This window comes from Dreissena polymorpha, chromosome 5, assembly GCF_020536995.1.
Source record: "Dreissena polymorpha isolate Duluth1 chromosome 5, UMN_Dpol_1.0, whole genome shotgun sequence".
NCBI lineage: Eukaryota > Metazoa > Mollusca > Bivalvia > Myida > Dreissenidae > Dreissena > Dreissena polymorpha.
In genome coordinates this window covers 113,441,736-113,459,348 of record NC_068359.1, presented here as the reverse complement: position 1 = coordinate 113,459,348, position 17,613 = coordinate 113,441,736, and the positions used below count along the sequence as shown (strand labels likewise).

At 36.9% G+C, this 17,613-nt stretch overlaps 1 protein-coding gene across 4 annotated transcripts in view; it reads right to left on the bottom strand.

The window, feature by feature from the left end:
* Window positions 1–17,613, bottom strand: part of LOC127880948 (plexin-A4-like) — a 159,386-nt gene that overhangs the window by 31,515 nt on the left and 110,258 nt on the right. For all 4 annotated transcript variants that reach the window (XR_008049823.1, XM_052428460.1, XM_052428459.1 and 1 more), the window contains exons 8-15: window positions 14,655–14,745; window positions 10,966–11,080; window positions 10,223–10,480; window positions 7,940–8,048; window positions 6,728–6,900; window positions 6,081–6,232; window positions 3,922–4,027; window positions 1,453–1,589 (exon numbers count right to left, since the gene is read on the bottom strand). Coding sequence is in view for 3 of the 4 variants with exons in the window: in XM_052428460.1 (XP_052284420.1) it covers window positions 1,453–1,589; window positions 3,922–4,027; window positions 6,081–6,232; window positions 6,728–6,900; window positions 7,940–8,048; window positions 10,223–10,480; window positions 10,966–11,080; window positions 14,655–14,745 (1,141 nt within the window). In the remaining variant the exon portion in view is untranslated. The remainder of the gene's footprint in view (window positions 1–1,452; window positions 1,590–3,921; window positions 4,028–6,080; window positions 6,233–6,727; window positions 6,901–7,939; window positions 8,049–10,222; window positions 10,481–10,965; window positions 11,081–14,654; window positions 14,746–17,613) is intronic.

Sequence of the window (17,613 nt, the reverse complement as noted above, 5' to 3'; positions counted from 1 at the left end):
TACTTTTTGTGGCGCTTTTATTTATTTTCTAACGTAATTTGATTTAATATAGCATATAAGCTATGTTTATTGTTAAATATGTTGCAATTTTTATGCATATTCTTCAATTTTTAAAGAGTTAACAAGGCAAATGTTGACGCCGCACAACACACAACGCACTACGCAGGACGGACAAAAGGCGATCACAAAAGCTAAAAAAATGCATTGGCTTCATAACCAAAGCATACCCTCACATTCTTTCTATTTCTTGGTATTTTTGCTGTATATAGTGTATCTATTAAAACTAAGTTCAAAATATTACTTAAATGATACTATTTTGAATTTTATGACACTTTGTTTTTTAACCAACCCAATTTTTACTGGGCTGAAATCACTTACATTTCATGGCGCTCTTCTATAAATAAAAATTTGTAAAAAATAAATGTCTGTAAAAATAATACTTATTTCATCTTGTTTAAACTTTAAACACCTTTACTGCATCTGTACACACCAACTGCATGCCCATATTTGGAAATTTGAATGAATTATGGAACTTTTATATACCCCGGGGGGGAAAATAAACTGGAAAAAAGCCGAGCGTGGGGGGTGGTTTTCAAAAAATCGGTATATTTTTTTTAAAAGCCTGGATATATTTTTTTCAAAAGCATGGGAAGCCTACCTACAAATTTGCATGTAGTTCAGTAAAATTGATTAAGAAAATAATTAGATTATATTTGGATATGTGCCCATAAGGGGTGCGCTACCTTAACAGCATATATACTGAGTTTTAGGTAAACTTAGGCACATTTGATTCTTTTATAATAAATGAAAAACATTTTGTAATATAACCAAAAATTGCCATGGGAACAAAATAAACTCCTCAAAGACTTGTGGAAAAAAGCAAAACAAGAACAACAACAACAACAATGGACGAAATTGTCACAAAACCAGGTTTTCAATATAAAAAATAGTCTGATAAAGGAAGATAACTACAACTCAAAATGTGCATTGCTACTGATTGTTCATCACAGTTACCCCCCTTGTTTCAAAATCAATCTTTTTTTAGTCATGGCGACCTTGACCTTGGAGATATCTACTTAATTCTTTCGCGCGACACACCGTCCAAGAATGGTAAACAAATGTGCTAAATGATTTTAAAATCTGACAATCAATGACATAGTTATGGCCAGGACAAGCTCATTTATGGCCATTTTTTACCTTTGAACTGTGACCTTGACCTTGGAGATATTGACTTAATTCTTTTGCGCGGCACACCGTCCAATGATGATGAACAAATGTGCCAAATGATTTTTAAAATCTGACAATGAACGACATAGTTATGGCCCGGACAAGCTTGTTCAGCCCAACCGCCCGCATTCGCCAATCTAATAACCAGTTTTTTTTCCTTTGGAAAACCTGGTTAAAAATTGCAAAAAACAACAAATGACAACTCCTATTAGCTCTGACTCATACTTTATATTTTCGCACTCTATATCTCCGATCTTCACATGGACATTGCTGCCAGCATCCAGGTCACTGCCACCTAACTGCACCCTGGTTCCCCCCGCCATTGGCCCCTTACCAGGCTTGATCTCCCTTATCACAGGGTCCTGAAATCATCATGGAGGGTTTTCATACATGAGTGAACAACATGTCTTACTTGTACAAATTTTGAAATCAAACTTAACTTTTCCTAGGAATAAATCAAATACTATTTTCTTGTCAATTTCTTATAACTGTATTAAATGCTGAACAACATGTAAGTGCAATGAACAACATGTAAGGACTACAAACACATTTTAAGAGTGTGAACCGAAGGCTCAACGTCCAGTTTAAATATAAATTGTTCAGGGTTTTTTTAAACAAAAAATTATGTTTAACTAGAAATGGCGCGGCAGAGGCCGACGCGTATCCCCACGCCGAATGTTTGACCTAGGTGTGCCCCAGGGTTGGTAATGGGGCCATGCATAGCTGAGATTGACCGTATTGTCATAAGAGAAGTTCATCATCAATTAGAAGTGAATTGGTGTAGAAATGAAGAAGTTATAGTAAAAGGCAATTTTGGGTGGGTGTGACATATGTGGGCAGGGCGCCCCAGGGTTGGTAATTGTGCCATGCATAGTTGAGATTGACCGTATTGTCATAAGAGAAGTTCAGTATCAATTTGAAGTGAATCGGTGTAGAAATGAAGAAATTATAGTAAAAGGCAATTTTGGGTGGGTGTGGTCTATGTGGGCGGGGCCCCAGGGTTGGTAATGGGGCCATGCATAGTTGAGATTGACCGTATTGTCATAAGAGAGGTTCAGTATCAATTTGAAGTGAATCGGTGTAGAAATGAAGAAATTATAGGAAAAGGCAATTTTGGGTGGGTGTGGTCTATGTGGGCGGGGCGCCCCAGGGTTGGTAATGGGGCCATGCATAGTTGAGATTGACTGTATTGTCATAAGAGAAGTTCAATATCAATTTGAAGTGAATCGGTGTAGAAATGAAGAAATTATAGTAAAGGCAATTTTGTGTGGGTGTGGTCTATGTGGGCGGGGCCCCAGGGTTGGTTATGGGACCATGCATAGTTGAGATTGACCCTAATGTCATAAGAGAAGTTCAGTATCAATTTGAAGTGAATCCGTGCAGAAATGAAAAAATTATAGTAAATGGAATTTTTTGGTGGGTGTGGCCTATGTGGGCGGGCGCCCCAGGGTTGGGATTGGGGCCATGCATAGTTGAGATTGACCCTAATGTCATAACAAAAGTTCAGTATCAATTTGAAGTGAATCCGTGTAGAAATTAAAAAATTATAGTAAATGGAAATTTTTGGTGGGTGTGGCCTATGTGGGTGGGGTGCCCCAGGGTTGGGAATGGGGCCATGCATGGTTGAGATTGACCGTATTGTCATAAAAGAGGTCCAGTATCAATTTGAAGTGAATCGGTGTAGAAATAAAGAAGTAAATGTAAAATAACCTAAAAAAATGAGTGATAATTTCTGACGCGGCCCCACCCCAACCGCTATAACTTTTGACCCAGGGGTCAGATCAAAGTTCCAAATAGTGCAGGGTCGCACAGATGCTCATAGCTACCATGTGTGTAAGTTTCAAGGTTCTAGTGCTTTTAGTTTAGGAGGAGATAGTGGCCAGGACGGACGGACAGACAGACAGACAGACGGACGGACGGCGGAGATAACCACAATATCCCCACCTTTTTTTCAAAAAGCGTGGGGATAATTTATGTAACTATATGCTTGTGTAGTTTCCTTGTTTAGGAAAACAGTAATTGTTTTTGGTTGACGGGCAAGAAAGTTTGTTATTGAGATTCTCTTTTTGAAGTCTGTTTGTCTTAAGCCTAAGAATGTGCATAAACCATGCTCTTCAAAAATTGGGCTTAATAAATGTGCGTAAAGTGTTCTGGGAAGGCTAATCAGGGACTACACTTTCCACTTATATGATATTTGTGGTTTTAAGGAAGTCTCTCCAAAGCAAAAACTCCAGTTGAAGCCAAAGGCTTCATCCATGCGGACAGCAAATCTATGACACTTCATCCATGCGGACAGCAAATCTATGACACTTCATCCATGCGGACAGCAAATCTATGACACTTCATCCATGCGGACAGCAAATCTATGACACTTCATCCATGCGGACAGCAAATCTATGACACTTCATCCATGCGGACAGCAAATCTATGACACTTCATCCATGCGGACAGCAAATCTATGACACTTCATCCATGCGGACAGCAAATCTATGACACTTCATCCATGCGGACAGCAAATCTATGACACTTCATCCATGCGGACAGCAAATCTATGACACTTCATCCATGCGGACAGCAAATCTATGACACTTCATCCATGCGGACAGCAAATCTATGACATTTTACAAAGATGCATTAAGCCCCCTTTTCCCAGAGCACGGCTCATATGAATAAGGGCCCAGATAGTATACTCACCACATAGCTAAAGGTGTCAGAGGAGTAGTCCTCAAACTCTCTGCCTATGACGACCTTGACCGGTCCGGCAGTTCTGTCCCCCATCCTGCCTGTCCTGCACACAATCCTGTGGGCACAAACCATACAATGTGACACTACACAGTGGCAACAAACATATGTTTAACAGTAAGATAACCTTTAGCAACCCTCTACTGAAATAATAGGATCAAAGGACACAAGATGCTCATCTGGGACTCTGAAGGATATTTAACTGTTCTTTGCAGGTAACACCATGTAATTACAATATAACCATGATAATTGGGCCCTTGATATCAACCTTCATAACAATCAGACTGCATTTTAATTACTGTGCTAATTATATAAAATATATATATATCAGATAATCCCATATCATTACAACCTAAATTTTAAAACAGAATGCTGGAAAAAAATGACAATAAATGTGTTTAAGAATTTCATAACCACAAACAAACCCCATTTTTCAGAATAGTGAAGTGTAATGTGAATTATGGACCAAGGTTTTCAAATAAACTTCGCAAATCAAGTGACGAAATGTGTTGTCATTGTGCACTATTCAGATACAAGAGGGCCAAGATAGCCCTAGTTCGCTCACCCGAGGAGTCGGTTCATTCAATATTTACCAAACTTCAAACTTGACCTAGATATTGTCCAGACAAACATCCTGGTCAAGTTTCATCATTATTGAACCAAAACTCTGGCATATGGAGTGATTTTGTTTTTGTAAGATTTGACCTGGTGACCTATATTTTGAGTTGACCCCCCCTTACCAAACATCAAACTTGCTTACAAAAATAAATATTATGACCAAGATTCATAAAATCTGAAACAAAATTGTGACTTCTAGAGTGTTTACAAGGATTTTGTATAATATAATGAAAATTTGGACAATCTAAAGGCAATAATTGTGGCATTAATTATGTGATATATATAAAACCAATCTTTTCACCAAGTTTCATGATGATATGGCAAAAAATGTGATTTCTAGAGTGTCCACAAGCTTTTTTTACTATATAAATATGAGAAAACATCCCACCCCCGGTAGCCATGTTATTCCACTGACCGGAACCATTTTTATACTCAACTCTCATATCGAGGAAACAAATGTTTTGACCAAATTTCATGAAAATGTGACTACTAGAGTGTTCACATGTTTTCACTATATACATATAGAGAAAAATGCCCCGCCCACTGGCAGCCATGTTTTTTCATGGATCTGGACCATTTTCGAACTCGTCCGAGATATCAATAAAACCAATGTTTTGACCAACTTTTATGATGATTGGGCAAAAATTATGACTTAAGAGTGTATCAAGGTTACTCTATAGCCATAAAAGAAATACTGCCCCCCCCCTGGCAGCCATGTTATTCAACAGACCAGAACCATTTTCAAACTCAACTCTCATATCAAGGAAACAAATGTTTTCACCAAATTTCATGAAAATCGGGCCAAAAATGTGACTTCTAGAGTGTTCACATGTTTTCACTATATATATATAGAGAAAAATGCCCCGCCCACTGGCGGCCATGTTTTTTCACCGATGTGGACCATTTTCGAACTCTTCCGAGAAAGCCAAATAAGCAAAACTGCCCCGCCCACTGGCGGCCATGTTTTTCAACGGACCGGAACTACTTTTGAACTCAACCAACATATTATTAAGACAAACATTTTGACAAAGTAACATGAAGATTGGGTACAAAATGTGACTTCTACAGTGTTTACAAGTTATTTTTCTTTTTTTTGGCCTAGTGACCTAGTTTTTGACCCAGCACGCCCCAGTTTCGAACTTGACCGAGATTTCATTGGGACAAAGCTTCTTTCCAAGTTTCATGAAGATCGGACAAAAATAAGACCTCTAGATTGTTTACAAACAAATGTGGACGGACGATGGACGGACGGGCGACGGACAAAGACCTTGCACAAAAGCTCACCTGAGCAATCAGGTGAGCTAAAAATTATTGAAGCCAATGAAGATGTGAATTTCTATTTAGCTTGATTGCAAAACGTACATATTATTTTCAGAAAACCGGGCAAAAATGAAAGTACATTTCTGTTAACAATTAAGAATTTAGCAATGCAGAACACAAACAAATCCACACAAACAAATGCAATCCGACTGCCCACTTGACATAATACTTACTTGCTGGGTGGCACATACTCCTCCTCTATTGGGTTACACGCCACTCCTGCAACGCTCACCCCTCCAGAGATGTCCTTCTTCTCTATGCCGAGGTTCTTACCAAGAATTGTGAGTTTTGTACCACCTGCCTTGGGTCCAGTGAGTGGGAAGAACTGCAGGGAAATAACAAGTAGAGGTAAAATAACAAGACCTAGAGGAAAAATCACAATTAGAGATCAAATCAAAAGATTTAGAGGTCAAATCTCAAGTGGGAGTGAAATCACAAGACCTTGAGGTCAACTAAAAGATTTAGAGATCAAATCAAATTACGGAGTTAAATCACAAGATTTAGAGGTAAAATCACAAGATCTAGAGGTGAAATCACAAAAGCTAGAGGTAAAATCACATATAATAACTAATTTGGGTTGAAAACCAGAGGATGCTTATGCACAAGTAGTAAGGAAAGATATGGGTCCCAAAGGCACAAGGTGCTGCTAAAAAGGGCATCGTGGAAAGCCAGACTGTGTTAGTGAAATTTTCGTATAATTGGCTAGATCCAGATTTTTGTAAGTCCAATCACAAAATTAAGGTAACGGTTATGAAGTAAACATGTACATCATCCATGTAATGTTGGGAACAATCATGTGGCCCATAGATTGACAACTGACCTTGGTGATTTCCACGTTGGGACAGGTGCCCGCATGCAACCAGTCGGTAGCAGGGCATTGCAGATTGATGGTGCACGTCTTGGTGTCCTTACACCAGCCACATGAGAAGTTGTCGTTCTTAGAGATACAGTCACCACATGTCGACGCCATTTCGTTACATTTGTATACCACCACTGCAAATTAAGAGACCTACTGAGTTGCACATAGCAAAAATGGGTCTTATGTCATGTGTGGCCAGTGTAGCTCCAGGCAAACCAGAACAGTCTAGTCTGGGGCAGGGTACCAAACTGAGTGGATGTGCAGGCTGGTCTGGAGCTACCCTAGCCGCATTTGGCATAAGACCCATTTTCACATGATGCTCTACAGGTGTTGCTTATATTGGTGAAAGTTTTGGAGAACAGATAAAGCATGGGCATTCATGAATTATTGTTGTCAGGTTACTGTGAAAACATGCTGTGAGATTTATGAACAGCAGCATTTAGTTCAGGAGTTCAGGAGAGCATACTTTGTATGTAAGCAGACCTCATGACCAGAAAGGGTTCAATGAAGATACTTTCATGCAGCATGAGCATTAATGAGTTTTTTTTTCCTTCTGAATATTTATTGTACAACAAGAATTCTAAATGTAATAGTTTTAAATAAACAAGAACCAAAGGGCCTAAGCCACTCACCAGTATATGAAATTAGAAAATACCAAATATTGATTAGGTAATTAAAATGTTCTGACCAATTGTCATAAAGATTTGGGGAAAACAAAATATAGATATACTAAGAAACCTTTTTTTTAAATTAACAAGGCCCATGTTTGAACTTGGCCTAGACATCATGTAGATACAACTTCTGACCAAGTTTGGTGAAGATCGGATGAAAACTACTTGAATTAGAGAGCGGACACAGACCTACCAACAGACCGACAGACAGAAAAGCTTACTCCCATATACCCCTCTAAACTTCGTTTAGTGAGGGTATAATAATTGTGAGCTATCTACACACAAAGTAGCCTCCATCAAAACCTAAGTAATTGAGTGAAAACTATTTTAAGTAACAGTAATATAAACCTTGCTTTGAATGGACAGAAAATGCAATCTTGAGCTAGGACTGCATATAAGAAACCTAAACTCACAATTTAAGTGATATTCCTCCATCCAAACTTTCTTTATATGTTGCATTAAATCTTAATGAAAATGTTACATGTTGACTGATGCTACTCACCCTGCACATTGGTTGGGTTATCCAGAGGCAGTTCCTTGCCGCTGCCGTTCATTCTCCAGTTGATGCGTAGCTGGACATTGAGGAACTCTGACTTGTCCGAGTAGATAAACTAAAAATTTGGGAAAGAACAACGTGAAAAACGTTCTTATTTTTAAACCATGTAGAATATAATATAATAAAACACTGAGGTCTATAAGGTTTGAAACATGTAATTTACATTATAGTTGTTTTGTTTTGTTTTCAATATCATAATAAGAGATGTAACGAATATCTGGATATCTGAATATCTGCATACTGTGTATGTCTTTGGATTGTAACAAAGTATCAAAATATTGTATAAAATCATAAAAAGAGTGCCAAAGACCCTAAGGCACTCATCTGACACCCATATGACCTCAGCTGTTCTGGGTTGGTTATGTTTCGTGAAGCTATAAAAGGAAAACTGTCACCCCATCCCCAGAAGCTCATTTAAACGGAATTGAGTATCATTATGATTGGGCAAAAAAAAAGCTACCTTTATATTTTGAACAAGGTTTCGACATATTTTTCAATGGGCTGCTACCATTTTCAAACTATTCAAAGCTATTTTTTTTAAAGTCCATGAACAGTGTACAAATAATGGAACTTCTAGTGCTATTAAGGTTTTACTGTAATGATATAAGGAAAATTACCCTACCCCTCAGCTGCCATGTTTCCCAACAAACCACGACAATTTTGTAACTTGGGCAAGATTTCGTTTTTAGCAAGTCTTATGAGGATTGGGCGCTGGGCAATAATAAGCATTTTAAGAGTCTTAACAAAGTGTCACTATAGCCATCTATGGAATTCTACCCTGCCTCCTTACAGCTCTGTTTTTCAATATGGACCAAAACCGTTTTCAAACACTTCCAAGATAAAATTGGGATAAAAGTTCTGACCGAGGTATTTCAAGACAGGTCGATAAATGTGACCTCTGAGTATATCCATGATTTTACAATAGCCATTTAAACAAGGCTATTGTCAAGCAATATGGTCCCCTACCGGCTCCACTATTGTCAAAATTCCACCATTTTCAGAATTATTATTTTTTTGGTTGCCATAGCAACCACAATTTTTGACATAGGATCGAAATGAAATGATGTGCATAATGTCCATCTATCCATGTTGCAAGTTTCATGAAAACATATAAAGAACTTTTAAAGTTATCGCAGGATCCGGAAAACCACCATTTTCAGCAGTATTTCTAGTCTATTTGTTGCCATAGCAACCAAATTTTTTGACGTAAGAACAAAATGAAATGACGTGCATTATGTCCATATTGCCATCAATCCATATTTCAAGTTTAATGCAGAAATATGAAGAACTTTTAAAGTTAGCGCAGGATCCAGAAAAGTGTGACAGACAGACAGACAGACTCACAGACCGCAAACCATAGGTCCCCTCCGGTGAAACCGGTAGGGAACAAAAAATGTCCCACCACCTGGCAGCAATGTTTTACAACCAACTGGAACCAATTTTGAACTCTGTAGAGATATCAATCGATCCAATGTTTAGAAGAAGCATAGTGATGATTGGACAAATAATTCGGGTACAAGTGTTCACATGTTTTATTCATTCAGTTGACCTAGTGACCTTGTTATTGACCCCATGTAACATAGTTTATAACCCAACTAATATATATTTGGGGCATATGTTTTGACCATGTTTCATGAAAATTGGGCAATAAATGTGGCCTCTAGAGTGCTTGCAAGGTGAATGTTGACAACACATAATGGACAACAGACAAAACAAGAGCTGTGTTTGTGAAACCAAATGCCCCCTACTGCGCCGCTTAAAAGCCATATATTTGACCTTTGACCTTGACGAATGACCTTTATCTTTCACCATTCAAAATGTGCAGCTCCATGAGATACACATGCATGCAAAATATCAAGTTGCTACTGGGTATCTTCAATTTTGCAAAAGTTATGACCAAGGTTAAAGTTTTGGGACAGACAGACACACACATACAATGACAGACAGAAAGACAGACAGACAGACAGACAGACAGACAGACAGACAGACAGACAGACAGACAGACAGACAGACAGACAGACAGACAGACAGACAGACTGGCCAAAAACAATATACTCCCGATCATTCGATCTGGGGGCATAAAAATCACAAAAGCTCACCATGTGCATCATATGCTTAGAAAAGAGGAAGAAAATAAACAATCACAAGATTTTATGCAAATGAGGACTTAAATCAATATAATTAATCCATAGATGAGCTCAAATTAACAAAAAGATCCATAACACTCACAGAAACTTCATCGCATTCAATATTGCCATCCACGACTCTGGCTTTAACATCGTGGCCCTGACCAAAGCTGAAGAAGCATCGGATATCCTGCATGAAGGGGTACAAGTTGTACCCAAACATCGTCACCTTCTTGGCAGTCCCAGAAGGCACGTAGATCTTCCTTCTATCCTCAGGGTCTTGTTTTATTGAGCCCACAGACAACTGCACCCTCGGGCACATCAGGGGGCCTACCTTGTCAGTCGCCGTCAGACCAAGGTTCTGCAATAACACAACGTTTTAGGAAAACTGGCCTTAATGCATGTGCGCAAAGTGCTGTCCCTGATTTAGCCTGTGCAGTCTGCATTGACTGCATTTTTGCTAAGAAAAGACTTCCTTGAGCGCAAGAAAACTAATAGGACATTGTCGTCCTTGATAACTGCACAGGCTAGTTGGGGAGGAGGCTTTACGCACATGCATTGATCCCAGTTTTCCCACAATAAGGCTCAAATTTGAAAGGATGTTTGAAGTCCCCAAGTCCGAGAAAACACACACAACAAAAGACACATGTTTTGTTTGGATTTTTAATTACAACAATCATTCAAGTTTTTGCAACAGTTTGAGGGTATGTAATTTCAATCTAATTTTAGGAAATATCACTGACATAGATACATGTATAAATACTTGCTAAAATATGCTTGTGTATTTTTGTGCCACAGAACAGTTGTTTTTTTCATTTCAATTGGATACACTTGGTGCATACGTACTGATGAGCCGTGGATGAGGTGGTTGGTGCGGCAGTTGACTGAGGCATCGTGGGTACACTGATGATTTTCAATACACCAGGTGCATGGGAACTGCGTCATAGAGCACTTTGTGCACCTGAAAACAACAGATTTATAGTTGAATTCATTGAAATATTCGCCTAATAATAAAAAAAATGCTTACATCTTTACAGTATAAGAAACGACATTACAAAACTTGGAAATCTCTCACAAAAGCAAAAAGAGAAATAACTATTTGTTTGTAAAGTTTCAGAAAATGTTTAAAAACAAGGCAAAATATTATTGGGGAAAACATAAAAAAAATAGATATTCTTGCAAAATCTATATTTCTTCTTTCTGATGTTTATGGCATACAATCAACCAAGAAAATAATCATATGTTTATAAAAGGATAAACTAGATTTAATCAAAATCACCTGCCTGTTACATTGATGCTGATGTGAGTTGATTCCTTTCACAAATTTAATGAAGACAGTTTCAGAGATTTAAAACTTCCTAGGCAAAGTACTTTATTTAATGACTTATTTAATGAGTAAATACACAATCTGATGATTGCTTCACGCAGGAATGTAATGGCAAAATGTAATTGAACTTAAAAATAGATCATATAATAGTAAACAAGAGGTTCACATTTAACAAATAAGAGAAAAATAAATATTGAAAATATGCCAACTTGTATTTCATAATGCACAATTTATAGCTAAAGTTATGAGTTGTAAAAAATAACCCCCGCATTTTGTTCTGGATATTTCTCTGAAATTCAAGAAGTGAATTGTTTACATTAACATGCGTCTGTAAAATTCATCAACAGTAATGGATATACCAACATTTCAGTGCAAAACAAGTTAAGTCCAAATCATAAAGAATGAATCAGCATTCTCAATATTCTTAATTCTGTACTGAAGTTCTTAATAAAATTAAGTAAAAAAAAAGAATAATAAAATAATACAACTCCGAAATATTGCTATGGTTTTATAAATGTAAATGTTTCTCTAACTTCATTATCAACACATAATAAACACAGTTGTTTGAATTTTTATATATAATAAATCATTCGTTATTGCACAGTTAACTCTGAGAAAACATGTACTGCTTACATCTGATGTAATTATTTAACCTGTGCAAAAACACTGTCAATCAAAACAACAAAAATAATAATGAATTGTGATAAGCAAACCCTGAGTGCCTAACCCAATCTTTACTGCACACTTAATAAAGTTTGTAAAAAGATAATCAGTGAATAAAATCTTTAAAAAAAGAAACTGAAATATTATTTTCGTAAGCCAAGTTCAAAAAAGCAACATCAACAGACATTAAAATACCATAACGTTGAAGTTTCATAATAACATAACATAAGCAGGCAGAGGCACTGATAGACAATCAGATACATATTCATTAAAACTACAATATAACTGGGTATTTTGGGGATTCAAGCAGCATCAATTCAGATAAGACTTTATGTGATGTGTCTACTTTAAAATACTTTTTACGTGAGAAACACTTATAGAAGATTTCTTTTTTCCACTGCCCATCAATCCACCAGTATTGTTAACCCTTTCAGTGCGGGAACCAAATTTTGAAGGCCTTTGCAAACAGTTTGGATCCAGATGAGACGCCACAGAATGTGGCGTCTCATCAGGATCCAAACTGTTTGCTATTCTGATAGTATTTTTTGAAAAAAATCGAAGAAAATGCTAATTTTAGAAATTCAGCAGACGACATTTTAGCAGAAGACAAATTTCCCAGCATGCAAAGGGTTAATACTGTTTTCAACCGTGATTACCACCCACTTATATGAGCATCACTCTGTGAAAACAGGGCTGAATGCATGTGCCTAAACTGTTGTCCCAGATTAGCCTGTGCAAACAACAATTTCTCCCTTAACAGGATTTTCACTCAGTAAAAAGTCCTTTAAAAGAAAAACTCCCTACAAGCTGAAAGTGTAATCCCAGACTGCACAGGCTACTGTAAAAATGCAGTCATAAGTCTTCCCGCTCATAAGTCGGGGGGGGGGGGGGGGGGGGGGGGGGGGGGGTAAAAAATGATACGAAACTTGGAGATTTTGAATATGTCCAAGTCATAAGTCGAGTCAGAAATTATCCATGCAAGAATTTCATAAACAGACGCAATTTTAAATTTTCGGGAAGATTTTATTCTATACATAGACCATGACGTCAATATAGCACTGTGGGACGTAGACATAGCGGGACGTGTATTATGTACTTTGTTTAATATAATCAATACGAATCAATATATATTTGGGAAATCGAAAATAATATATGAAAATAAAGACAAGCATATCATAATGAACCACATAAAAACAAAAAAAAACAACATAGGAAACCAGAACTTATATACATGTACATCGTAATTTACACATCAACGAAATACGAAACACCAAACTCGCGTACAGCGGCACTATTATTAATTGATTGCTCTGCAAATTCTATCACGCGTATTTTAAACTTATTGTCATACGCATGGCGTTGGCGTTTTCGAGGCATTTTCACAAATCAAATGTGTTTGTCAAATTAATAAATTATTATTAAAAAGTTTGCACTAAATTGTCCATGCTAGTAATAATCCACAAACTTATAATCCGATGACACACTGTGATCACTGTAATCAAATCTTTGTACTTTTAATCTGACTATCAAAACAATTGCTTAGTTCCTTGGTAAACACGTTTTTATGACAATGATTGACATAACCAATAGACCGCTAACTCCACCTTTGTTCTACATAACAGCTTCAAAGGCGGAGCTTTGCACTTTCTCAAACATAATTGGACGATTGCCAGTGAATAACAAACTCGCGATAGGTTAAACATGTCGCTTCACAAATTAAAGAAATTTTATTTTATCCGCGAGAAGGGTGATGCTTCATGGCTTCTTAACAGGAAGCAGCTTTCCTTTGATGACGTCAAACTGTCAATTCACACAGGTAGCCAATTCTCGCTCTACTTTAAAAATGACTCGATCTTTTGTTTACACGTTCAGTTGTAAAAAAAAACACTTGCTTACATGAAAACTTTGGATTAAATTATGAAAATGAAGGGAAATGTTGCGGCAAACTGTGGTTATATTAATTGGTAAGTATCAGTTAAAAGAGGAAATAGTGTGTGTCGTATTTCAACAAGTTTTCTATACAACAACAACAACAACTTTAACCATTTCCGCGGGGATCGATCTAAGTAGAATGTCATCATTATTTTTCATGGACGACCTCATAAGTCGAGACTGTAAATTTAATCAAATTTTTGAGGAAAAAAATCTCGACTTATGACTGCATTTTTACAGTAATCTGGGTTGACAATTTAAACACATGCATCAATCCCTGTTTTCTCAGAGCAAGATTTATAATCAATCTTCCCCACTTCACCATAATAAAATGCATTTAGTCAACCTAACTGGAATTATGCATCATCGTCTACATTTGAAACAATTAGGTTGCAATTCTAGATATGGTTAGAGAGGAGGACAAAAGGAGTGAAACAGTGCAGGCAAATACACGCTCCTAAAACTTAAATTTAAAATTGCTATCCATAAGTTTTCTGCTCTCAAACCATTTTGCCACCTTAATATTGCATGGCCTATAAGCTACACTGCATAATACCTGATAGACGATTGTAACCAGAGATTGGTAATTTTGAAATATGCACAATCCACTTACGATTCATGCTTGCTGCAGTCAAAGAAGGTGAATATGGTGGAGACAAATTCCCGACCTCGAATCTGTACGGCCAAGGTCATGTTTATGTGGTCTGTAATACAAGAATAGAAAGAAAATTGTATAAAATACATAAATATAAATAAAAACAAGGGCTGTTTGTAAAACACGCATGCCCCCCAAATGGGCTGTCAGTTGTAGTGGCTTCAGGTCACTGTGACCTTGAACTTTGACCTAGAGTCTTGAAAATCAATAGGGGTCATCTGTCGGTCATGACCAATGTCCCCAAGAACTTTCCTGATCCTAACTCTAAGCAATCGTGAGTTATCATTCGGAAACCATTTTACTGTGACCTTGAACTTTGACCTAGAGTACTGAAAATCAATAGGGGTCATCTGTCAGTCATGACAATGTCCCTATGAACTTCCCTGATCCCAGGCTTAAGCGTTCTTGAGTAATCATCCAGAAACCATTTTACTGCTTCGAGTCACTGTGACCTTGACCTTTGACCTAGTGACCTAAAAATCAATAGGGGTCATCTGCCAGACATGATCACTGTTCATGATCCTAGGCGTAAGCATTCTTGAGTTATTATCCGGAAACCATTTTACTGTTTCGAGTTACTGTGACCTTGACCTTTGACCTAGTGACCTGAAAATCAATAGGGGTCATCTGCCAGTTATGATCAATGTACCTATGAAGTTTCATGATCCTAGGCCTAAGCGTTCTTGAGTTATCATCCGGAAACCATTTGGTGGACGGACTGACCGATGGACCGACATGTGCAAAACAATATACCCCCTCTTCATGAAGGGGGGCATAATAAATTTGTTGAAATGATATCCCCAGCCAAACATAAATTTTGTGACAGATAGACCGATGGACGGACTTACAGACGGACAATGCCAATTCTATATCCCTATGCCTTTTGCAGGCTATAATAATGTCATCCAGAGAAATATGCATTTGGGCCAAGAATGTCCAAAGTCATGAACAAATTGCTTAGTAGTTGAGGGAAAAATGTTCAGACACCCTAGATCTTGAGTCTGCATAAATGCAGTCTAATATTTACCAGTGGAAGGCTTAATACATGTGCTTTCATTACTCACTGTATAAACTGTTTTGTACATTATTGTTAAGAAATTGAAAACTGATTTTCCCAAATTATGGCAACGGAAATGCATTCCAAATAATACTGTCCTATAATTGACTTGTATGGTACCTGTACAGGGCCAAAATGTAGAACACATAGCTGCTGTTTGTTCAGTTCAACCAAACTTTGTAATGTTGTATGCTACACACAAAATTTGACAAAACATGAACATCTGTATCTTAATGAAATAATTTAAAATAAACATAAAAGTAACATAAGGCCAAACAGAAACAGTCATATGTAACCAATAACAGTCCCTTAATAAAAAAATAGGGTTCATAGATTGGTTAAACTTTTGTTTTGTTCACTGTTTTTACAATTCCCAACTTAATAAGAATATGCGATGCTATACATAAATCTTCTGAATATCTATTTAATATTTTTTCTTAAATTTATTCTAGTTTACATGTTTATATAGCAAATATGATTGAATGTTGCCAAAAATGATTGCAAAAATAATAGTTACTCTAGTAAAAGCAATAATGAAAACTGAACATGCAATACAAATTTTTGTTTGAGAGTTTATTTATTTATTTCTGTTTTGGGGGAGGGAGGGAGGGGGGTGAGTGGGTGGTCAGTCGCATTAGCGAAAACAAACAACTTTTTTAAAGCCTGAAGACAAAAAAAAGTTTCATTCCAAGCAAACTTCTTCAAAACTATCAAACACATTTAAAGCAGAAAGAGCAGCCTTTCGGAGATGATATTTGTTGGATGAGTTATGTGATGTGTTATACGAACTGATGTCAAAACAAGATTTATTCTGTACAGAACTTGAAGACAAAAGACCACCTAAAGAACAAGCAATGTCTTGACAAGATTATTAAGCCCGATATGATTGAAACCAGGTCTCTATAGCAACCAATTATAAACAAAAGTTTCTCGGAAATTGAAGTTCATAATTGTGTCACGTTGATTGATTAAAATATAGTTCCGTATCAAAATTATCCCGAAATAGGACGAAACCCTGGTCAAAGCGTGAATGCTGAAGTTTTATGGACCCATGTTGGTGTGTCTTTTAAATATCAATATACATGGCAGCGTAACAAACAGACTGCTCTAGACAGTATATTGGCAAGAGCTCCTGTGAGTCATATTTGTTCCAAGAGAGGCTCTCCATGTTTTAATGCCCAACTGTATCACTTGTACAAGTATTCTGCAGCAGAACATTCAAAATTGAGGGGACAGGGACTAATGTGCTGTATATTTCTTGTATAATAAATTGACTGAATTTAGAGTACAATTATACAGAACTTTTTTGTTTCATGCTTCAAATTAGAAATAAATAATATTTTTTGTGTGTGAAACATTTGATAATCAGGAAATGATGTTACATTATAAGATTATATAGATATAATAAAGACAAATGTTGTTTATTCTTAAATTATAATTCAATCTACAGTAACAAAAACATTTATATTTCTTCACTTTACTCCAAATGTTACAGTGGCTACATGCAAAATGCAAAACACAAAAAATTAGACACATATGAACATATGACAAAATATTCCCTGCAACATCATCACCGAGCCAACCAGGTTATCCACCTGTAGATTGATGGGGGCCAAATGTTTGCTGTATCTAGCAGGCCCAAGGCTTCAGTGGGAGACTGTTTTATAAGGGTTGATAATCCACACTCTGCTCTATATCAATCAAATATGACACATACATGGCCTATCTGATTTTCTTAACAGAAAAACCATTCTTATGATAAGCTTGCTAATGATAGCCCTTATCTCTGCCTTTGGTTTGTTTATGTGTTATTTTCATGATAGCAGACTTGAAATACTACATGGTTTTGCAATGATTTAC